This window comes from Protomyctophum parallelum (assembly GCF_964188405.1).
Source record: "Protomyctophum parallelum genome assembly, chromosome: 6".
NCBI lineage: Eukaryota > Metazoa > Chordata > Actinopteri > Myctophiformes > Myctophidae > Protomyctophum > Protomyctophum parallelum.
In genome coordinates, this window is record NC_139701.1 from 40,294,166 (window position 1) to 40,318,556 (window position 24,391).

The 24,391-nt window shown below is 43.9% G+C and overlaps 3 protein-coding genes across 3 annotated transcripts; 2 read left to right on the forward strand and 1 right to left on the reverse strand.

The window, feature by feature from the left end:
- Nucleotides 1–9,528: 9,528 nt before the first annotated feature.
- LOC310859953 (glutamyl-tRNA(Gln) amidotransferase subunit B, mitochondrial-like) lies at nucleotides 9,529–11,115 on the forward strand (the record flags this gene model as incomplete). The annotated part of the gene is made up of 1 exon (XM_083766720.1): nucleotides 9,529–11,115. One exon carries the CDS (start codon nucleotides 9,529–9,531, stop codon nucleotides 11,113–11,115), a length of 1,587 nt encoding a protein of 528 aa, XP_083622846.1.
- Nucleotides 11,116–12,128: 1,013 nt separating this feature from the next.
- On the forward strand, nucleotides 12,129–13,205 carry LOC310859954 (GMP reductase 1-like; the record flags this gene model as incomplete). The annotated part of the gene is made up of 1 exon (XM_083766721.1): nucleotides 12,129–13,205. One exon carries the CDS (start codon nucleotides 12,129–12,131, stop codon nucleotides 13,203–13,205), a length of 1,077 nt encoding a protein of 358 aa, XP_083622847.1.
- A 2,114-nt stretch (nucleotides 13,206–15,319) lies between these two features.
- LOC310859745 (chymotrypsinogen A-like) lies at nucleotides 15,320–22,046 on the reverse strand. The gene is made up of 7 exons (XM_083766445.1): nucleotides 21,895–22,046; nucleotides 21,554–21,657; nucleotides 20,645–20,724; nucleotides 20,175–20,253; nucleotides 16,204–16,384; nucleotides 15,968–16,101; nucleotides 15,320–15,495 (listed from the first exon to the last, which is right to left on the reverse strand). The coding sequence occupies exons 1-7, from the start codon at nucleotides 21,944–21,946 to the stop codon at nucleotides 15,334–15,336; spliced, it is 792 nt and encodes a 263-aa protein (XP_083622571.1). The 5' UTR covers nucleotides 21,947–22,046; the 3' UTR covers nucleotides 15,320–15,333.
- Between the last annotated feature and the right edge of the window lie 2,345 nt (nucleotides 22,047–24,391).

Below are 24,391 nucleotides of genomic sequence, written 5' to 3' on the forward strand. Positions count from 1 at the left end.
TCTTCTTCTGGTCTGACGTAGGTCTGACGCTATCCGCCAGTGTTCGTGTTGCCAGGTTTTGTGGAAAACAAGCAACCAGGTCTATGAAAACAAGCCCAAGTGAGGGGTGGGAGAGGCTGGACAGCAGACGGCTGGATTTTGAATTTCTCTAACTATAAACTTTCATGACAGCAGACAGCCTAAGTACAAATATAATTTATGAAAAGCTACTACAGTGAAGTCTGTTCACAGAAGTTGTTGTAGGATATGTGGGGATTATCTGACGAGGTAACATTATACTAATACTAAATTGTTTATAGGGTCAATATAAGTAATATAATATAGCCTTTCCACAGGAGTATCTTTTTATATTTTTCCAAAAAGAATACAAACAGCCAATAGCATATTACAAAGTTATCCCCCTCACTGGGGAAAATTCCGGGAGGAAAAACGGGCACGCACCGGGGTGAGTCTTCTTGTTACCCCCAAAACAGAGTCCCCCTACTATTGGAACATGACTGTCAATCTGTCATGAACGAGCGTCATCATGTGCATGATTTTAGGGGTGTCGCCAGATGACAGTGAAGTGTCAATTGAAGGACTTTTAAGAAGAAAGAAGAAAAGAAAAACTGGTCAAACATAATCCAAAACACAAGGCGCCTACCGACTCGAGCAATCTTCATTCCTACTCTCACCTATGGTCATGAAGTGTTATTCTTTCATGACCGAAAGAATAAGGTTGAGAATACAAGCGGCCGAAATGAGTTTTCTTCGCCGGGTGGCTGGCATCTCCCTTAGAGATAGAGTGAGAAGTTCAGTCACATGAGAGAGACTCGGAGTAGAACCGCTGCTCCTTCGCCTGAAAAGGATCCAGCTGAGATGGTTCGGGGCGGCATCTGGTTAGGATGCCTCTCGGGCGTCTCCCTAGGGAGGTCCTCGACGCACTGGGAGGAGACCCCGGGGCAGACCAAGGCACAGTTGGAGGAAACACATCACTGGCCTTGGAATTTGAATTGAATTGAATTGAATACTTTATTAAGCAACATAAATGCAAACAGCACAATGTACAGTCAGGCATTTCTGTCCAAAAAAGGATTTCACCGAAGAAAGACCTTGCGACCTTGTTTCCATTCGGGTCCTATCCACTCACACAGGAACGTCTCGGAATCCCCCAGGAGGAAGTCATTAATGTTGCTCTGGAGAGGGAAGTCTGGAGCACTCTGGTGGAGCTGTTGCCCCCGCGACCCGACTATGGATAAGCGGTTGAAGATGGATGGATGGAGGCGTTGTGAGTTTGTAGATCTGCTATTTTCACAAGTTCAAATTATTATTTGGGGGTCACAGCCTGAAAAGGTTGAGAACCAATGGCAGAAAAACAACAACAACCATAGCCTAGTGCAGTTGTCCACTGCACTAGGCTATGGTTGTTGGGGGTTTTTTTAAAGAAGAAAAACATCTTTCACATATTTTTGAAACATTTTTAACAACACTGTAAAAGTGTAAATCTTGTATGGCCGGGTGAGGGCTGTGGGTTCCCTGGCACAAAATCAAAATATTGTTCAGATGTGAGGGTCTGCGGAGTGCGGACAAATGCATATTCATTTGGGACTGTCCTGGACATGAACGAAAATGTTTGAGAACCATCCATGCACTGTTTCAAAAACAACATGCAAGCCCAAATAAAGCAACCCACAATTACCAATATTTACAAGCAACATTACAGAAAAAAACAAGTCGCTTATAATAAGTGGACATGGCAACACTGGTCTTTGCGTGCCGCGCTTCACGCCGGAGTTGCTGATCCGGTCTGGATTCTAGACCATAGTTCTCTAGAGCGGATATGAAAAAAAACCTTTTAAATGCGTATCTTTGTATGTTGGAAAATATCGGATACAATAGGCGGGCTCTAAACCGGATCACACTAGTTAATTGGGAATAGAAACCAGGCTTTCCACGGGTACTGTGGAAAAAAGCCAATGCATCTTATTTGAATAGGACTTTACCAAAGAGGTTAAAAGGCACTTTATTAATTATTACCGTAAAATCTAAACTGAATAAAGAGGCTAAAAACAGCATCAAATAACATGAGAAACGTGCAGTCATGATTTGACCAACAAAACAAAACAAACAAAAAAACTGATTTAAGATTTTATGACAGCTTCCCACAAATTGCAGTTAACATATTACATTAAAAATAAGATATTGTTACGACAAAAATATCAAATATCAAAACAAATATACATTACATTCCAGACTATGGTCGCCATCTAGTGGTCAATTTAAAAAGTACAAGACATTCTATGCAGCTCTGTCATACATACACTCATCTGTTACAGAATATTTATGTGAACTTGGCGGTGAAGACACAAAGGATTAAAGAATATAAAAGTAAACATTCTATTGTTTTGGTTCCTCACACATACACAAAACAACTGAAATAATAATGATTTAATAGAATACTGATTGATTGAATAGTTTATTAACACTTTGCATGGACAAGCACAGGGAAGTACAGTGCTGTGCAATACATGGTCTGTTGTTTCCATATAGATAAGGTGACCACCGCAAATTACAACATGATGTCACGCCGCGTAAGCGACTCACCTCTCACCCAAACAGATCTCTCTGGTCACCTTATCACCTAAAACTGGAGTATGAATAGGCTTCAGATTACAGAGATAAATTGGGAGTGAGCAGTTCTACCTGCAATGGAGTTTGTTCCACATTTTGGGAGCCAGAAGGGAGAAGAGTCTGGGACGTGAAAACATGACCAAAAACTAAAGCTTTATGAATGAATGAATGAATGAATGAATGTGGATGGATGGATGGATGGATGAATGAATGAAGGGATGAATGAATGAATGAATGAATGAATGAATGGATGGATCAATGAATGAATGAACAACAACAACAAAGTATTCCTCTTTGTACATCTTCATTTATTTACAACCTTTTTATATCAAACAGCATAATTAAAATACCTGATCTACAAGGTGTACAGCTTTGAATGAAGGAGGGGACAAAGTACAGACCCCTGGGGGACCCCCGGTCAACCAAGTATCAAGAATATTCTTTTTGTATTATTATTATTGTCACAGGTTTCCAATATAAATAACTTAAAAAAATGCCTGAACTGTTCTTCTTGGACCCAAAGAATGGCTCTGCTATGACATCGCTGTGAAGAACAACTTTAGGTTCCTTTACCTTTCTGTGTTTAGCTGCTCTCTAACAGCCATATCTTACACACCTCTGCTGTATCTCCACACATGCCGATACTTATCCCTGCATAGAGAGGCTGTGTGAAGGTGGCGTTTACTGTATGGCGGAGGGTCGTCGTGTTGTTGGAAACACTGTAAAACGACACGGTACCTGCTCTGTGATCCACGTCCACCCCCACTATCCCCCTACCCCCCAATGTGGAGGAACAGTTGTACGCCCAGGACTTGTTGTTTTCTCCAAAGCCTGATAGAACCTCCTCCTTCCTGTTGATGTCTTTATAACTGACCGCTACGCTGACCCATCCACTCCATTGCACTTCGAAGTAACCACGTTTAGGCAGGCTCTCCCTACTCAACACCTGAGGCGCTTGGGTGAATCTGTGTGGATGTTGAGGGTGACGTTGGTCTCGTCGTGCAAAAGTCACCTTCCTGTTCTCCTCTGACAGGACGAGGTTGTTGCTCACTGTGTTTTGGTCCAGTGAAAGTTTACAGGAATCTGTGAACACATGGCAAAATATATCACTTTAAACGTGGTGCCTCTGTGTTGGCCATTAGTGTGGTTGCTATAGGTGTGTGTGTGTGTGTTTGTGTGTGTGTGTGTGTGTGTGTGTGTGTGTGTGTGTGTGTGTGTGTGGTGTCTGTGTGTGTGTGTGTGTGTGTGTGTGTGTGTGTGTGTGTGTGTGTGTGTGTGTGTCTGTAGTGTGTGTGTGTGTGTGTGTGTGTGTGTGTGTGTGTGTGTGTGTGTGTGTGTGTGTGTGTGTGTGTGTGTCTTTCATATCATAGCATCTTTGGGCAGATTGCTATAGTTACAGAATACTTGATAGCTAGTCGTCATGGATACCACTGTGAGTCAGATCACGTTACAGAATGCATGGAACTCCATATAAGGAGCTACCTGACATCATGATAGACTCCATCTTTGGGCATGACCGACCAACATTATGACATTATAACTCATAAACCTACACCACTAATGAAAATGCACTCACATTTCAAAAAGTCCCATCTGTTTCCCGGACGCTCTGGTGGACTTGAAGCATGGGTGGTGGACACGGCAGACCCTGGAGAAACTGGAGACGGTCAAAATAGAAAGAAATCAAACCGGTAAACTCATGACCCGCCGTTGAAGAATCACACAAACAGGCAAGTATATCCAATGGTGAAACATGTTAAAATGAAAACCAATCAGCAGCCTGGATTAATTCCTGCCCAGACCCTCTCTCCAGCCCCAAAAGCGATGGTCCAAAGGATGGGTTCGGTATAGCTCTGTTCCATAGCTCTGCAACGGCAGCAAAGGGCATTAGGGCTATGGACCAGAGCTAGTTTCGGTAGGGCCTTAGCGAAGGGCTAATTACATGTTCTGACCGAGATCACCCCACCGTGAGACTTGGATTACCCCAGATGATTAGCCTGCATGGGTTCCAGCCTGATTCGCTGCGTTCCGCGGATCTGCAGTGACATGTACCAGATGATAACACTGCTGCCCTCTGTGGTTCCTATCACCTCACCATTAGACTTGGATTACCACAGAGAACACTGCCACCCCCCAGCTACCCTCTCTGTTTCTATCACCTCACCATTAGACTTGGATTACCACAGATAACACTGCCACCCCCCAGCTACCCTCTCTGTTTCTATCACCTCACCATTAGACTTGGATTACCACAGAGAACACTGCCACCCCCCAGCTACCCTTTCTGTTTCTATCACCTCACCATTAGACTTGGATTACCACAGATAACACTGCCACCTCCTATAACTTCACCCACAACCCCCAGCCCTCTCTCCTGTCTCTCCTAAAACTGGTGGCATCCATTGAGCCCAAAAACCTGTCCTCTCTAGTCTAGACCAAATTCCTTCTTCAATTCTTCTTCTAGCCGCAGAGTCAGACCATATTTTCCCCATAATCTACTGTCTTTCATTACAATCATCATCAATACATCTGATCCGTCTGTCCTTCATTTATCATTATCATTAATGCCTAATCTAAAAGTTGTCTCTCCCACCTTTGATCAAAGTTAGACATATTGTTAGACACCTACAGAATGGATGCCGCCATCTACAGACTCATTTTATTGTTCCAAAGGTCAGCTAATCATCCTTACACACACTCATTACAATCTACAAGGGTGTTTTAATATAATATTAACTTATAAACTTAAAATCGCTATCCTCTCTTCACCTACCTGTTGGTGTGGTTTTAAAACCCTCCACTAGATCGATCCTGCATATCTTTGTCAGAACATTCAGCATGATCTGAGTTTCTCTACCAGGGTAGCGCTGCACGATCAGGTCCACTATGTCTGTCCTCTTGGCGTTCTCCAGAACACTCTTTGTGAGCGGCTTGAGACCGTCAACATTTTCAGGCTCTTCTAGATGCCACTTGAACCTGTCAAACTCATCGTGAATCAGGTTGTCCAGAGTGTCCAACATGCGCTGCTTAAGTGTCCCCATGGTGGATTCTGTTACAAACACATGATGTTAACATGTCAGCTTCATTATTTGAATACTTTTGATGTGAAAAGAGTCAAAAGACTGAACACAATAAGCTGCATAGTTGAAGTTACATGCATCAGGAAACACTTCTCATACCCAATTTCAGATTAAGTTTGTACTCCCACACCCACGTGCAGCTGTCATGTCGCTGTGTCATTTATGTACACAAACCTAAGGTGTTCTCTGTGTGTGTGTGTGTATTGAGTTCGTGCTTAAAATGTACTGTAAATTATACAAACTGTTAATAAAGATTTCAATCAATCAATCAATGTGTGTGTGTGCGTGTGTGTGTGTGTGTGTGTGTGTGTGTGTGTGTGTGTGTGTGTGTGTACTGTAGGGGTGCGTTTGGATAGCGCACTGAGCACACTGCAATAAAAGTGTGAGTGCGCTCCCGGTGCGCATATCCGAACTCACCCATATTTGTTACTGTTAGTCTTTTTGCAGGGCGTTGCAAATAAGCATTGTGCTCAGCTACTACTAAAGGTCACACCACTGCCACGCGCACAAACCTGTGGTACTGACGTGCTGTCCTGTAAATTACCTGCAGGTAACGATTACTAGAAAAAAGTGCAGTTTGGGAAAGTGGATGTTGTGTGCGGGGCTGTATTGCTCCCAGTGGAGTTATGGACAGAAGTAGTATTTGTCGCACACACACACACGTGCACACACTCGCGCGCGCGCGCACGCACGCACGCACGCACACACACACACACACACACACACACACACACACACACACACACACACACACACACACACACACACACACACACACACACACACACACACACACACACACACACACACACACACACACACACACACACACACACACACACACACACACACACACACACAGTTAAAGCTATATTTTGAACACATAAAAGTAGCCTAATTGTTGAGTTTTCCCACAAACCGCACTTTGAGAAGCACTGCAGTAGCCTACACACAGGTCTTACCTATCAGTTACTCACTGTGGCGATGGTTTCAACCAATCAGTGATATGCCCTCTCTCTTTGGTTTCAATGGTTGTTCAAACCAATCATGACGCAAAACACTGGGGAATCAGAGAAGATAACAACTGCATTATAATCTTTTCTCACCAATTAGATGTACAGTACAGGCAAAAGTTGGCCTCCATGGCACTATAACAGGCCAATGTGAAAAAATGGGGGAAGAGGTTAATTCAGCTCTGGCATCCAGGGAGTGTGTGTGTTTGGCTGTGATCAAGCCAACAGTGCTGGAGATTAGCTTATCACAGACGGACACACGCGGACGGACGGAGGGACAGACAGACAGGGTGCAAAACAATTAACTTCAATGTTCTGAATACATGTTTGAATTGATAGTAAATGTCACTGTTCAAAACTGGCATACAAACCTAAAATAGTTCATATACCTAATTCCATTTTGTTGCTGTCGGACAGAAACCTCTTATGTTCATATTCTAATTTTTTCATAATTTAACGTCCTGTCATGCTAACAGTGTCACACAAAAGCATCAAAATCAACAGATCCACAACCTTGTACTACTACTACTTTTGCTATTTTTGAACCCGACAGAGACGATGTACAATTCCAATAATGGACAAACTACTGTAGAGCCACGCTGTAAAAATGGAAACCAGGCCTATAGGCTGAGAGCAGCCTATAGGCTGCTAATGACAGCATGTTGCCGGTTCGAATGCAGATCCCCTGCATGTCACTACCCCTCTTTCTCTCCCCAGTCCCCATTCCCTGTCAGACAGATTGATTGCATATATAGGGCCTAAATGGAAACATCCCTTTTGAACTGAGTGTTTGACTGTACTCTGTTGCTGTTTTTACATTTATTTTCAATAAACCATTCAATCAATCAAAAGGCTACTGTATCATTCAATAAAGGCAACCCCCTCCCCCACCCCAAAAAGAAAAGTATCTTAAAATAAATAAAGAAATGGCAAATGACAGAGAAAATACGAAATTATAGGATACATGAAATATGACTCACCATGTCTTCAAACAATGCATGCACGCAGTATAGGCATATACTGTATGAGGGAATGAGGCAAACTGTAAACATGCATGCTCTCTCTCTCTCTCTCTCTCTCTCTCTCTCTCTCTCTCCGCAAGTCAGTCAGGTCATTTCCCAGAAATGGGTCCCTGCAAGAAAAAAAGAAAAAAGCTGTATGTGTGTCAACATCATCGTACCTGGCAGTTATGCGGGAACGCCTACAGAGTCCACCTACAGAGTCCTGCTATCTAATAGAGGGTATGCACGTGACATCATCACCAAACCCGGAAGTTACGCAGGAACGCCTACTGAGTGGCAAGAAAATACTTTCTGGCCTTCACAGCATCCAAACAGAAAAGTCCAATCTGATTGCATTAATAAACAACGTTAAACAATGTTAAACTCATTTTGCCTGTTGCTTTGCCACTCGATTTGCCACTCGATTTGCCATTCACTTTAAGCATGCGCATACCCTCTATTGTATTAAACAACATTAAACTCAACAACATTGCAGCTGTACAGAAAGCTTGAATTATTCTCGGCAAAGTTTCTGTTTCATGATAAAAAATACAGGTACGCAGGACCGTTGAGTGATTTCCATGAACGAGCACTTCCAAACTCCAATGCTCCATCATGCTGCTCAGTGTTTTGCCACTCGGTCTAGAATAGATGAAGGGTGCAATATAAGATGAGCAATATATTTATTATGGTTTGGCGATGTATTGGATCTGCTTTTTAGGTACTCAGATCAAGCGCATCAGTCCCGGCCATAGGGACTCTGAATGCCCCGTACCTAAACAGTAGATACAAAACGACAGGTGGTAGCTGGGGTGGAGGTGGGTGAGCAGCAGGTTTGTATACAGCAGCACGCTGATACAGCAGCAGCAAAGAAGGAAGCAGGAGGAGAAATGCAAACCTCCGGTTAAAGTAGCCGGTATGAAGATGGAGTGAGTGAGTGTGTGATTGGCTGAGTGAATCATGTGAATGAGAGCGTGATGCTGAGGCGGCCCAATTAACGGCCGGTAGCAACTGCACTGAGGTTCCCTGACTGAACTTGCTCTGCGCATGTCTACGACAGGCACAAATGCTCATTTAAATAACCAGTGGAGATATCTAGTACAGTTATTATTGCAAATAAAGTTTCTTCAGACACTAAATAGCATGGTAGGCATGTGCGTGCGTGCGTGAGAGCGATAGAGATGAGAGACAGACAGACAGACAGACAGGTGGAGAGAGATAGAGAGAGAAAGAGAGGTATATTTTAAATGTGGATGGCCGGGTTGGTTGAATTGTATATGTTTAAATGTTCAGATAAATCTATAGTTATTTGTTTATTTTTGGAACACAGTTCTTATATGACGCAATAAGGTTTCCCTATGGAATTGTCAACAATTCCAGGGAAATCTTATTGCATCATATAAGAACTGTCTTCCAAAAATAAACAAATCAGTTACTTATTTTCCTTTTGTAAGTCTGAGGTCATTATTCACTGATGACATGTCTCCTTCACTGGACAGAACAGAGAAGAGAGACACATATTTTACATTTGAACGTGGTATAGGAGTCTTAACCCACTGACAAAGCAAAAATGCAACTGTTCAGTCCAAATATCACACGTTTACAGACTAAGAGATATTGGTATATATGTGACCTATATGGCAAACATGATATCCCCTTTTCCCCTGTTCCATATACCTTTGAGGACTTCAGCACTGATGTCATAGCACGGCTGTAATAGCTGACTGACATCATCACCGTTGTCGAACCACCAACCTGGGCCACACTGGGGTTATACAACTATCATAGTGCTGATACAGCTACCATAGTACTGAGTACTGCCAAATGGCAGCCTCTTCTCGCATCCTGCTGCTGTGTAACGTCAACAAACAAATAGTGTTTTATCCCAGAACTAAATTACACAGTACAAGTGCTCTCCAGGAGTTGGTTGGTGTGGTGGGGCTGGAGATCCATGCACAGATCCACTCCAACACAAAACTCTTCTCCGGCTCTCCGGTCCGTTTCATGGCACCACCAAATTCCATGGTGTCCTTCTTCGATGCGTCGTTGCCCGGCACATTGCCGGTGCTGAACAGGAGATCTGTCGAGGCAGCGGTCATGACGGGACTGGCTCTCAACTGCACCATCAACAGGAAGTCACTGTTCGACAGGAAGCATTACTTCTACGCTGACCTCCCGGCCGGCTACCAGATCACCCAAAGGCGCCGACCCATTGCCGTGGACGGTTTGCTGACCTACAGCCGCCTGGGAAGCGAGAAGAGAAGCCAGGTCGTCACCAAGACCGTACACATCAAGCAAATCCAACTGGAACAGGACAGCGGAAAGAGTCTGCACGACAACCGCCGCTGCCAGACTCTCGTGGACCTCAACAGAGCAGGAGTTGGACTGATGGAGCTGGTGATGGAGCCGGATATGAGCTGCGGCGAGGAGGCTGCAGCCGCCGTCAGAGAGCTGCAGCTCATCCTGCAGGCTCTGGGCACCTGTCAGGGCAACATGTCCAAGGGCCAGCTCCGGGTGGACGCCAACGTGTCGGTTCACAGGCCGGGAGAACCTCTGGGTGTCCGGACGGAGGTGAAGAACATCAACAGCGCCCGCTTCCTAGCCAGAGCTATAGACTATGAGATCCGGAGACAGACGGGGATCCTGCTGAGTGGCGGTACGGTTCTGAATGAGACCCGAGCCTTCGACTCCAGATCTGGCCAGACCGTCCCACTGAGAGACAAGGATGGGCTTCAGGACTACAGGTTCATGCCGGAGCCCAACCTCCCTCCGCTGACGGTGTACGACGACGAGGCGTCCCTGCCCAGCGGAGCGGACCCCAGCCAGGCAGTGCTGGTGGAGCGGCTCCGTGAGAGTCTGCCCGAGCTGCCCAGCGTCCAGAGAGACAGGCTGCTGCAGACCTACGGCATCCTGCCCGAACACGGCTTCACCCTGCTGAACGAGGAAGGGCTCGTGGACTACTTCGAGGCGGTCGTCGAGGAGACCAGTAGGGCGCCGAGGAAGGTGGTCGGCTGGGTGACCAACGAGCTGCTCGGTCTGCTCAAACAGCACCATCTAAAGGTCAGCCAGAGCCGCGTATCTCCCTCCGCGCTGGCGGAGCTTCTGCAACTCCAGGAAACAGGACTCGTCTCTGCCTCTGCTGCCAAGCGCGTTCTTCAGGAGATGTGGAGGTGTCCGGGGAAGACGGCCCGCCAGTTGGTGCAGGAGCAGGACCTGGGGATGGTCAGTGACTTTACACAGCTCCACAGCGTCTGTCAGAGGGTGGTGGACTCACACCCCGAGGAGGTCCAGCTCATCAGGAAGGGGAACAAGAAGGTTCTAAACAAGCTGATGGGTCTGGTCCAAAGGGAGACCAAAGGCCGGTTCGACCCGCTCTGCTTCTGCTCCATTCTTGAGGAGAAGACTTCCTGAAGGAGACCACACTGGATCACAGTCGTCAACAAGAGAGAGTTTGGACTTGGTGGACTTTTGTAGAACATTACACTGTAGAATCTCCAGCACTGATTCTCAACCTTTTTAATTACAAGGGACACCCTGTTTGATTAACAAAAACAAAACTGACCTAAAGGAATTCCTGTACATCGGTAGTAGACTAGAACTGACCCTTCCTTTCTACAGTCACCGTTGTCTGTTAACGCTGTAGTCCCGTAAACAGTCAGACTCCATTCACACTTTTGACGTGGCAAAGAAAAGGCCAAATCATAACAATATACTCATCGGAAAATCTAAAGGTCAGAGGTCTGTTGACGAATGACTGTGAGCTTCAGTTCCTGAGGGATCCTCACGGCCTTCTACCATATTGCCATGAAGAACGCCAAATCCGCAAAAATGGCAGAATTACACGGAAGGGGGTCTATGCCCTTTGGGCTTGACCCCTAAATAGAAAGTACTGTTCCTTAAGAAACAGCGTGGGCTCTAGTAGCTCTATACTATACTTGATGATGATGTATTGACCCACATGGAACCCTCCCTCTGTCTTCCGATTGGTTGGCCCACATGACGTCACAGCCCAGGGGACGAAAGGCCCGGGAATATTATGATGATAATAGTAGCCTAGCTACTCCAGCCCACAATAAGCCCTTGAGGCTTTTTGTCCTTTTAGCTCAAATGTTTGACTGTACCTGTTTACGGTTCCGTCTAATACAATATTCAATCAATCAATAAATTATCCCAATAGCATGAGTTAGCATGTGTTATCCTTTTAGCCTAACCTGTGACTGTACTACCTGTACTGCAGTACTGTAATAAAGTATTCAATTAATCATTCAATCAATCAGAACTGATGTCATAATCATGACATCACCTGCTGTCCACCTGTGCCTTTAAATCTTAAAGAGCATGTGCAAAATGTTTCTATTAAGTATAGCGGCGGTCAGTCGGTTCAGCCGTTGCTTAGATTGAGCGTCATTTATCTGTTTGTGACAATGCCTCGCATTGAAACTGACATCAAACTGGACTTCAAGGACGTGCTCCTTCGGCCCAAGCGGAGCACGCTAAAGTCTCGCAGCGAGGTGGACCTGACAAGGAGTTACACCTTCAGGAACTCAAAGGGCAGCTACAGAGGCATCCCCATCATCGCCGCCAACATGGACACCGTGGGAAGCTTCGAGATGGCTCTGGCGCTGCACAGGTTCACCCTCTTCACCGCCGTCCACAAGCACTACTCCGTGGACGACTGGAGGGCGTTCGCGGCGAAACACCCAGAGTGCATACAGGCCAGCATAGCGGTCAGCACGGGAACCAGCGACGGGGACTTTGAGAAGCTCTCGGCCATCGTGACGGCCGTGCCCCAGCTGCAGTACATCTGCGTGGATGTGGCCAACGGCTACTCCGAGCACTTCGTGCAGTTCGTCAAGGACGTCCGTCAAAAGTTCCCGACACACACCATCATGGCGGGGAACGTGGTGACGGGAGAGATGGTGGAGGAGCTGATCCTGTCCGGCGCCGACATCATCAAAGTGGGGATCGGGTCGGGCTCTGTGTGCACCACTCGCAAGAAGACGGGGGTGGGCTACCCGCAGCTCAGCGCCGTGATGGAGTGCGCGGACGCGGCCCACGGCCTGGGCGGCCACATCATCTCCGATGGAGGGTGCACCTGCCCCGGGGACGTGTCCAAGGCTTTCGGCGCCGGGGCCGACTTCGTGATGCTGGGCGGCATGCTGGCCGGCCACCAGGAGTGCGGCGGCGAGGTCGTCGAGAAGGAGGACAGCAGCGGTATGTACAAGCGCTTCTACGGCATGAGCTCCGACACGGCCATGAAGAAGCACGCCGGCGGCGTGGCCGAGTACCGGGCGTCCGAGGGCAAGACGGTGGAGGTGGCGTACAAGGGCCCCGTGGAGGCCACGGTGCGCGACGTGCTGGGCGGCGTGCGCTCCACCTGCACCTACGTGGGCGCAGCCAAGCTGAAGGAGCTGAGCCGCAGGACCACCTTCATCAGGGTCACGCAGCAGCTCAACACCGTGTTCGGTGATGACAACTGGACATATTTGAGGCACATATGACCTTCCTTATAGATCATATGAATCCTTTCATTGTCGATGGCAAATATGAGACATGTGGGGACAAAAGCTGTGTATATAAGAAGATCTACAAGCTCATAGCACGTCACCAAGTGCCACGATACGTGCTTTTTTTGTTTTTAACTTAACTCTTTGCTTCTGGGTCCCTGGGTCGGCGGCCAAATACAGATATTTTGGGGGGTCCTTGACATGAAAATGTTTGAGAACGACTGACAGAGAAACATGGTTTTTTCTGAAAATTGTCATGATTTAGAAGCCATTTTTTTAGAATCGGCCTCAGGTCTAAATGGGTACTTAAAACCGGAACGGGTGTCATTTTAGATTTTACATACTCTTTGTGTATGGCGACAACAGAAAGCGGCTTCTTAAAAATAGCATTTTACCAGCTCACAGCGAGCTTGTGTGTCTCCAATCTTTTAGGGGCTACAGCTTTTGTCCCCACATGTCTCAATATTTGCCATTGACAATGAAAGGAGAAATTAGGTCAAATGTCTGCCAAGTATGACGCAAAACACAAAGCGCCCGTCACTTCACACAGGTGATTTTTTTGACCATTTTTGAGTCTTTTGCATTTTGTTTGGTCTTCAATATCTTAGAATTTAGAATTATTTTATGTCACGTCATGTGGCAGCCAAGTCGATGGACTTTTTGAGTGGTGCAACCACTCCAAAGAATAGCAATGTCCGTGTCTGTGTGTTGTTCACCTATGTGACGTTAATGAGCACCAGTATATGACTAGGAGTACCAGTAGGTACCAATGCCAGGGTATAACTCTCGATGGTGACATAATAAAGATTTCAGATTACATAAATGTATACATAGAGGCATTACCTTTAATCCACCCGACACTGAAACATAAAGGTACATATCGTCATATAAACAGTACAACTTACATACATGTATGTTGTATACATGTACCGGTAGGTCTATATGTAATTTGTAAGTTGATGAGTAGTATACTGTGGTTACTTGGGTTGTTTTATGCGTATGCCGTAGCTGCATGATTTGCTTTACAGAGCAATGGAGAAAACTCAGTTTTTTTACATATTAAATCCCAGTTTATAGGCATTTTAGCTCATTTTAGCCACCGTGGACGCCATCTTGAAAACGATGCCTTTCTGGTTGTTTGTTTTTCCTAACATTTTAGCTTGTCATTTAGCACACCCAGCAACAGAATCCATTGAAAATCTATTTTATCAATTATTTTGGTTTACAACCATAGCTATACGTATCTGATATTTGAGTCTGTTCAAACAGCCCACCAGGAGGGCGCGCCCAACGTGTTTGCACAGCTTTTTGAAAACCTTATAAGTTATACCTATACTTAACACCAAACCAAAATTCAAAAACTAGTCACCAAAAGCCAAACTGTGGTGATCTTTTACGAGTCCGCCCCCAGCTACAGTATAAAGGTAGCTGGGGGCTGGCTACCCAGCAGGCTGACAGGCTGCAAGTTGTAAACCAACCATGGCCTTCATGTGGATTCTCTCATGCCTTGCCCTTGTTGGTGCTGCCTATGGTAAGTATAACTGCTGAACCTCCAAACACATTTTGCCACCTTCGACACAGACCATTATAAAAGTTGTTTTTATTTCATTTCTGTTCCTTTTAGAGCGAATTTAAGTATTTTTAAATGTGCTATGTAAATTGTCTGTATTATTATTATTATCGTTTATAACTATAGTCTGTTTAACAGACTATTCCGGAGTAATCTAACTTCCGCTGTGATTGGCCTAGCTTTGCATAACATTTGAAGCAGCTAATTGGCTGTTGTTGGTTACGTAACCAATCTATGTTTTATATCGTGAATGGCACAGAGATTACCCTGTGGGATTAAACTTCTGTACATATGCTTATTCTACCGTAAAGAAGACCCAAGAACCACAAATCAACCATGAATCCAAGAGTTATTCATTCAAGCAATAAGCAATGTGCATTTTATCAAGTTTTCACAATTTGACAAGTACACTCAGGCAACATGTTTGAATTGGTTGTAGTTTTTTTATTGTGAATCTGTCCAAAACTGTTACTTTTCAGGATTCACATTCAAAAGCATCAAAAGTAGCAGATCTACAAGTTCGAGCTTGTAGATCGACAATGCTGACAGGGTTTAGTTGGAGGCGACAGTCTGGTCAATCCAGGAACGCAGCACGGTGACGCGGGCGTACACGCCAGGCGAGTCCACGCTGCAGTATCCACTGCCCCAGGAGACCACACCAACCAGGGTCCAGGCGCCATCCTTCTGGCAGACCAGGGGACCACCAGAGTCCCCCTGAAACAACAAGCAGTCCAGTCAGATAACTCACCAATACATATAGATTGAGACTAATAATAAATTGCTAATAAAGTGTGAATATTATATTTGATATACCTGGCATTCAGGCTCTGCTTATACATTACTCTCTGCAGTGCACAGCACATTAGCAGATGGCCATTTAAGAGCAGAGACATATACATCTATAACCCCCCGGGGGGGGGAAACAAACAGAATCCTTAATGCCAGCCCACATAGGAATCCAATTCAAGTGAGATTCCGTTTTATTAGGGTGATTTGCCGCTCCCCCAGGAATATTTCAGTCAAAACGAACGTCCGCGCGGATTGCCGCGGGGCCACAAAAAGCTCCACATGAGTGTTAACCTCTCGAGATGAGTGTAATCTGCCTGAACTAGCTCGCAGCCAGGCTACGCTTCATTTGTGAATTGTATGTGTTTCATGTCAAAAGTGTCATCTTGATGTCACTCACCATGCAGGAAGAGGCCCCCTGGGCTCCGGCGCAGATCATTGAATCAGTGATCTTGCCGCCCCAGTGTCTCTTGCACTCGTCCTTGGAGAGGAGAGGGAGGGAAGCCTGCTGCAGCAGGGCAGGCGTGCCATAGGCTGGGGAAGAAATGAAGAAATCTCAAAGTGTTAGGTTTAATTGGACAGAACGTCTGTTGGGTCCGTGTCTGAATGGGTGAATGTTTTGTGCCGGTCCCTTACCCCAGGGGTCGGTCAGGCCCCATCCGGAGGTCACACACATCATGCCGCCGGGGAAGTCGTCGCGGCCCTCGGCCATGCACACGGGGGACACGTGCGCGCCCATCTTGGCAGGGCTTCTCAGCTTGATCAGCTGGATGTCGTAGCTGTTGCCGTTGGACCCGTAGCGCGAGTGCTTGATGTACTGTCAGAGAAGATTAAGTTACACACAACAGTCAACTGTAGCTGTTAGGAGAGATGTGTTAAAAGAAGTCTTCTTTGTTGAGTAAATGCATGTACGGCTTCAACAATATATTCCAATATGTGAAAAATGTTATAATGTTTTGCCATAGACATACAAAATGAGTGGACATTGGACAATAATATTACCAGAAACACATAAAGTGATAGCTCTGAATGACCATAAAAGTCCTGTAACAGAGGTTACGAATTTAATCAAATGGACCTGCAGGGTCCTTTTGGTTCCATTTGTGCACAGAGTTATGGGGGTCCATTTTGTCTCCCAAGAGAGAAATTTGTCTTGGACCCCAAGGACCCGCCCTGCAGCATACAAATACAATACAATACAATACAAAACAATACACAATACAAGACAACAAAGGCACACAGTGACCCGTACAACATTAAAAAACCACACACCAACATACCTAGTGCAAAAGAGGAAGAACATCACCTCATAACCTTCGACCCCTACCCTGTCTGCCCTCTGCAAGGACTCTGTTAAGGAGTGTGATTGACAGAGGGACAAAGGAATGCTTGTAGGCCTACCTATTATATTTGCACGCATGGACCTCATACCTCCTACCTGATGGCATTAGCCGATACTCAGGGTATAGCTAGGCGGGAAATAGCTGTTTTCAATGCATGATAGTTCAGTTGGTGATAGAAGCATAACATTTGGCACAGATGTCCTTCATATGACCCTAATCGATAATCAACCTCGGGCCACGCAGAATTCCAATTCCGTTTTGGACTATATCACTTCGCTGGGGCTGTAAATATTTTTATTTCCACTCATTTTGATGTAAGAGAATATGTTCTTGAGGTATTTCTACCAAGTACGATATAAAAAGTAAAATTAGGTTCCAATATGGCGGCATGTTTTCCAATATGGCTGCCAATAAACTGTATAAATGTACATCTGCTCATGGTTAATACACAGTTGGTGATGCAAACATGACATTTGGCACAGATCACCTTTATACCACACTAATTTGTAATCAACCTCGTGCCATGCAGAATCCCTCAATTTGTGAAGATGGCTGACAGGTTTACAAAATCCCAAAAGCCCAATTGACAAGTTGTTATTTTGTTATTGCAGTACCAGGGCACACTGGTTGACACTATAGCTGTGATACTCAGCATGGCCGGGTTCAATGCTAATACATTTTCTATAAGGTTTCCTAAATGCTGTTTAGCTTGCCCAAAATTAAAGTTAAACAGCTGCACCTGCATTGACAGGATGTGCCAGCACGGGAGAGCCGAGCCAAGGAAGACAGGGCTTTAGTCTTTCGGAAGGTGTACAGGTGATCTTACTTGTTACTTGTGCAAGCAGAGCGTGCAAGTAATGTTATCAGTCAGGTGCTACGATGCGTATGTCCCTTAGCAGCATATGATATGACGTCATATGTTGGCACAAAGCAGACCGTGCAGGTATGTTTTCGGTCATGCTACGAAGCATATGTCCCATGACGTGATGAAGATATGTACCAATGTCCCTTAGCAGTCATATGCTGGCACGGGACATACGAAAGCAGACCGTGCAGGTATGTTTTCCGTCATGCTACGAAGCCTATGCCCCAGATATGTACCAATGCCAGGGTATAATTGGTTTACGATGGTGACGTAATGATGATATGTTTCAGTGTCGGGTGGATTCAAGGGACATATGCATCAAACCACCCGAGTAACCACATTATACCACTAACCAACTCAGAAATTATACATGCATATAGACATATACATATATATAGACATACAGTATACGTGGTGAATATATGTACCAATGCCAGGGTATAATTGGTTATCGATGGTGACGTAACGATGACATGTTTCAGTGTCGGGTGGACTAAAGGTAATGCCCCTATGTATACACTATGTATGTAATCTGGCACCACTGCCATAACAGGCATAAGTAATCATTACCATACTTCAAAATACTACCTTTTTTCATCCAAAAGCAAGGTACATAGCAAATAGCTAAACCTAATAATTCAATATAGCAAATGTTCTTTCACAGAGAGGCTGAGATTTGAAAGTTTGTAGCGGTCTACAGTACTTGCACGCTCTGCTTGCGCACTAGTAGGCCATTTATGGCCTACTTGTGTCCAACAAGCAAGTAGGCACTCGACAGAGTGCAGTTCTAGTTAGAAATACCTCCAGAACATGTTCTCTTATATCAAAATGAGGGGGAAATTAAAAAAGAATTAGTAGTCCAAAACATAGGCACAGTTGAAGCCATTACAACTGGTGAAAACTGGCGGCCATCTTGAAAAAAGTAGGAATTATGCGTGGCCTGAGGTTGATTACCAATTAGTGTGGTATAAAGGTTATTTGTGCCAAATGCCATGCTTGTATCACCAACTGTGGATTAACCATGAGCAGATGTACATTTATGCAATTTCTCAGCAGCCATATTGAAAAATATGCCGTCATATTGGAACCTAATGTTATTGTTTTATCTCACTTGGTAGAAATACCTCCAGGACATATCTTATACCAAAATTAGGGGAAATTCTAAGTTTTATAGGCCCCGCAAATTGGTGTAGTCCAAAACGTATGTCCAATTGCAAACTGGCGGCCATCTTGGAAAATGGAGGAATTTTGCGTGGCCCGAGGTTGATTATCGATTATGGTCATATAAAGGTCATCTGTGCCAAATTTCATGCTTCTATCACCAACTGAACTATCACCTCTATTTCCCGCCTAGCTAGTATAGTACATGGGAGGGGTCAGACACAATTTTCTTAACCTGTCCAATGGTGGCCTGCTCAAAGATGACCTGGGGGGTGATCGGAGGTGTAGACATAGCCATGATCTTCCATGCCATATGGATGTCTCATCCCATTAGCAGTGGTGGAAATGAACTAAGTATATTTACTTAAGTACTGTACAATCTTTAGGCATTTGTACTTTACTTGAGTGCTTTCAACTTCCAATACTTTTACTTGTACTCCATTACATCTCAGAGGCAAATATTGTACTTTTATACTACATTTATTTTAAAACTTTAGTTACTACCGGTAGTTACTTTGTAGATTTTGATTATTATTAAAACACAGGCATTAACCTCCCCCTAGCTAGCCCTATGTATTTCGGCCATTCGAAAATATACGAGCTCACAATAGGTCACATTGTGAGCTTGTAGATCTGCCATTTTCAAAATATTTTCATAATTGAAAACGTGCAATGGGACATTCTGCATAATGTGTAGTTTCCGTACTACATTTTTATGTCAATACTTTTGTACTATTACTCAAGTATGTTTTGAATTCCTGGCTTTTTATACTTGCAACACAGTACTTCTATATTGCCGTATTGACACTTTTAATTATAGGACTAAATAAAACATTTGAATACTTTTACAGATACAATAGCAGATCTACAAGCTCACAAGCTTTTACATGTTGTACTGTAAGTGTTTGAATTTATTTTTTGATGATTGATCTTTTTTTAAATTATATATAATTTTTATCCCACGATTTTGCAACCCATTCTTTTCACCCAGTGTCAATTATCTAATGTAATCCTGGACGTTACACTTCCTCTGCCAACCTAGGGGGCAGCGGACTGACCTCATGCTTCCTTCTATGCATAAGGAGTGCAAGCTGCTTCTTTTCACCTGACAGGGGGAATATGCCCGGCCGGACATAGCACGTGGAACACGTTGTTGATTTTGCATTTCTTAACAAAAACGTTTGAGAACTACTGATTTAGAAGAATCTGCCTCAGGTCTTAATGTGTTAAAAACATACCTTTGACCATTTGATCTTCTGGATGTCCTCGGCGTTGGAGTTGCGGTCGTGCTCGCCCAGGACTATAACGGTATTAGTTCTGACACACAAAAAAAGGTTTAAAATTAATTAATGGTCAATTTAAAATTAATTAAAGGTCAATAAATATCCAATGCCTAATAATACCTAATTATCTTCAGTCAGACTTCTTAGCATTCACAATGAAAATACTGTAATTGTAATTATATTTTCCACTGGATAGGCTATTAGGCAGCTATTATTACAGACTATGATTTGGTGAGCCTTGTATGTACCTCTTGAACATTTTAAAATACTATAATTTTCTTAGGTCTCACTTTTGGAAATGCATGGGTATGGTTCTGTTATTCTGTAGTACTGTGTGTAGACATAATACTGGTATAATGTACAGAACCCAAACGTGCTGTCAGTATCATCAGTGAACAGCAGATGGCGCTGTTGGACTACTGTACCTGACAGTGCAGTGGGCAGCAGTCACCACCCAGTTTTCGTTGATCAGGGAACCGCCGCAGGAGTGGAAGCCGGTGTCATCCTGAATTCACATTGTATTTATTAGCAACCAACAACCGTAGGATTTAATTTACATACCGTCACCTTAATGCTAATAATGGCGTCTTGTCATTTCTTTTCGGAAAACGAATGAATGAACCAAAACAATATTTCTTAATCATTTCACCTAAAAAGTTTATAACAAATAACAATATATGACTATTGACATACAAATAGTCTGTCAGTTATGTAACAGAAGAGGATTAAATGACTTAGGCCATTTTGTGTTTTAAATTATACTTATTGTAAACCTGACTTAGGCCAAACTATTTCAGGCCAATTTTTTTTGCCTAATTACATCGTCTAGTCCTGAATGATATGCAATTTTACCAGAGGAGGCCACAGTAATTCAGCTATTATGCCAGCAAAATATTGACTCAAATAAAAGTAGTACATGACAGACAGACAGACAAACAGACAGACAGACAGACAGACATGTTTAATTTAAATCCTGAATGTCTTTTCTATTTATTTATTTTTTCACTATTTTTAAATGTATTTAATTTCAAATGCATTTAGTTAGTAGTAATATTCTGAATTTAAATGCAAATACAGTGTACATAAAAATGGACTTCTAGTCATTCAGCTACTAATATAGATTGAAGTAATTGAAGCAGGTTATGTTATGTTTGCATATTTGGAATTGGAAAACAGCTGAATAAATAAATAAATACTATATCAATATTCAGATATTAACCTGAGGGCCACATTAAGTGAAGGTGGGGGCCGCATGCATGTGCCAGTTGCCCATGTATTTCTGAGGGAAACTTCACTTTTACTTGACGGTAGTAATGAATGTAAAGGAGGCTCACCTGCATGGAGATCTGCCAGGGCCAGGAGTGTGGCACGGCCTCCTCACCGTTGACAATACGGGAGTATCCAGAGACCACTGGACTGATGGCTGGAGAGCCACAGCCTGGTGGAGAGATAAAATTACAAGTTCAGGAACTTTATGCAGAACAACCATTCAATCTAATAAAATAAATCAATTGAAGCGGGAGCAATCCCGGTGAAAAATGTTCCGGAGCATTCCATTATAATTGACCGAAAGATGGCAGGTAATCAATCATTATAGTAATAATAATAATAATAAATAGAATTTATGTATAGTCAAAGTCGCTAAACACACAAAAAAAAGCAGTTATATATTTACCGTAGGCAGCGCCAACAAAGGCAAGGCAGGAGAGAATCCACAAGAAGGCCATGGTTGGTTTACAGCTTGACTCTAGCAGGCTGACTGCAGCCTCCTTTATACTGGAACATCATATCATTCCATCTTATCTTCCTGGTGGGAGTTTGAACAGCTTGCCTTGCATGTCCTTAGTTGATCCTGCAGAGTGCACAAACTCTGTCCTTCATTGCACGTGAATAAAATATTTTTGGCATATGAACACAACATATTAGATGCTATGAAGCAATTCAATTGTAATGTGACATCAATTGCAATTTAATTATAGAACTGAATTTCTACATTTCCAAAATTTCTGAAAAACGTATGTTGCTATATCAGTTGCGCTCAAAACCTTTATGTCATATGTATATGTTGTAACTTGTTCCATGGACCCCCGGAAGCAAAGCATTCATAGCGTATATAAGTATATATAAGTATAAAGAACCAATGTGCTGTATAGCTATAACATCTAAAATGACAGATTATTTCCTGGTTTTAATGGACATGGACAAGGTTTTCTTCATTGCCTGAAAAAAATATATTGAAGTGACGAACACACACACACACACACACACACACACACACACACACACACACACACACACACACACACACACACACACACACACACACACACACACACACACACACATTTGAAATGTTTATTTATGTCCACATAATGAGAAGTACAGGAATACCTTGTAGAAAGGACATAAACACTGCCAGTGCAGTTTGACAGTTTCACTCACTCATTTTGCAAAACATTTTTGAATAGTTAAAATGGCCAGACAACAAGCTCACAACGTGTCAATGTAGATTGGCTAGTTGAACTATTCAAAAATGTTTTTCAAAATAAGCAAAGAAGTTTAGGGATAAGGGGTTTAGTGGTTACGAAAATGGAGCCCCAGGTCTGCCTGTAACATTGGAACCTGAATTATGAGGAGGGTCTGGACTCCTTTAATCATGTGGAGACCGGAGTTCATCTGTACTCTTTCACTGTTCTGCACATTGGCTGCACCTTCACCAAGAAACTATGAAGAACAGGTCACAATGTTTACACCGCCACAAAAGGCTCTGGTCAGGCTCTGCCAGTGGACCTAATTTGCCTAAGTACCCACACATGTAAAATTCCCAGGCTCACGCGAAACAGACATCACAGCCAATAGAAACAGGAACACAATATGTCCAGTACACACACACACACACACACACACACACACACACACACACACACACACGGCTGTGGGGCAACACCATAGCTGTGCACAGGCTGGCGATTGTTCCCGTGTTACAGTATCGTGAGACCAATCAAATGATGCGGGCTGTGAAGACACCCTCGTGGGGAGCACATAAAAAGACAGACAGCAACAACCCTTCTAGAACCCAAACTATCCACGGACAGTCGGACACAGAGACCACCTCACATGCTGCTGCTGACTCCTCAACTCCTGTGCTTGCTAGTTGCTGGGCCTCATGGCACTATAGGCAATATTAGTATTAAATGTATTATATGGTTTTAAGGGCCCCAGTTTGACATACATTAGCCTGCAGGCCCTCACTTCACGCAAGCCTTTTTGTCTCTAAATCCAATCACTGTAAACTTGTAAAGTGTTAATTTAACTCCGATATAATCAGAGTCACAGAACTGTAAGGGTCCATTTGACTCTTAACTATAAATAATTTAGTTGGACACCCCCCGGCGGGGACCCCTGGGAGTCCCCAGACCATACTTTGAGAACCACTCCCATATGGTTCCACATAAGGACATAATGGTTGCAACTTTATGTCTAACATCTTGTAGATGTTGATTTTGTGGATATTTGTAAGATGTGTGTGTGTGTGTGTGTGTGTGTGTGTGTGTGTGTGTGCAATACATACCTAGTCACATGACCTGGAACGACGCAGAGAAGAACTGCCGGTCTGAAGGTGCCCACCTTGTGTCCATCCACAGCGAGGAGGAGAGCACCTTTATCCGAACCCTGATCCAGAACTATGACCCAAATGGTCGGACAGGGACAGACCTGGATTGGACTGAATGATTACTATGTGGAGGGCGGATGGACGTGGTCTGACGGGTCTAATGTGAACTACACGTGGTGTAGTTCACATTAGACCTATCAGACCACGTCCATCCGCCCTTGTGGCATAGTGGTGAAATGGTAAAAACATAGTGGTGAGCCAAATGGTGGTACAAGTGAAAACTGTGTGCTAACTTACAGTGAACCTCAGTCAGTGGTGCGACTGTTCTTATACATTTCCATGTGTGTACTTCGTACATTAACATGTCCTTGTTGAGTGGAATGTCTGATTTAACGGGAGCATACCCTATGTTCCCCAGGTTCTATATATGTTCCCCACCATGCAAAAAAGGTTCTTTGTTCCCCACTTAGAATAAACCTAAACCAGACCTAGTAATGTTAGTAATTCTAGTAAAGACTAAACGTATTTTAGCAACTTAGTCTTAGTGTTACATACTTTT

Bases quoted from the DNA above. Each gene is read 5' to 3' on its own strand.
- LOC310859745 (XM_083766445.1), bottom strand. From the start codon at position 21,946: ATGGCCTTCTTGTGGATTCTCTCCTGCCTTGCCTTTGTTGGCGCTGCC. The intron at 21,658-21,894 runs GTAAATATATAA...TCTCTCCACCAG, and splicing joins CTTTGTTGGCGCTGCCTACG to GCTGTGGCTCTCCAGCCATC. The intron at 20,725-21,553 runs GTGAGCCTCCTT...ATGTGAATTCAG, and splicing joins CCTGGCAGATCTCCATGCAG to GATGACACCGGCTTCCACTC.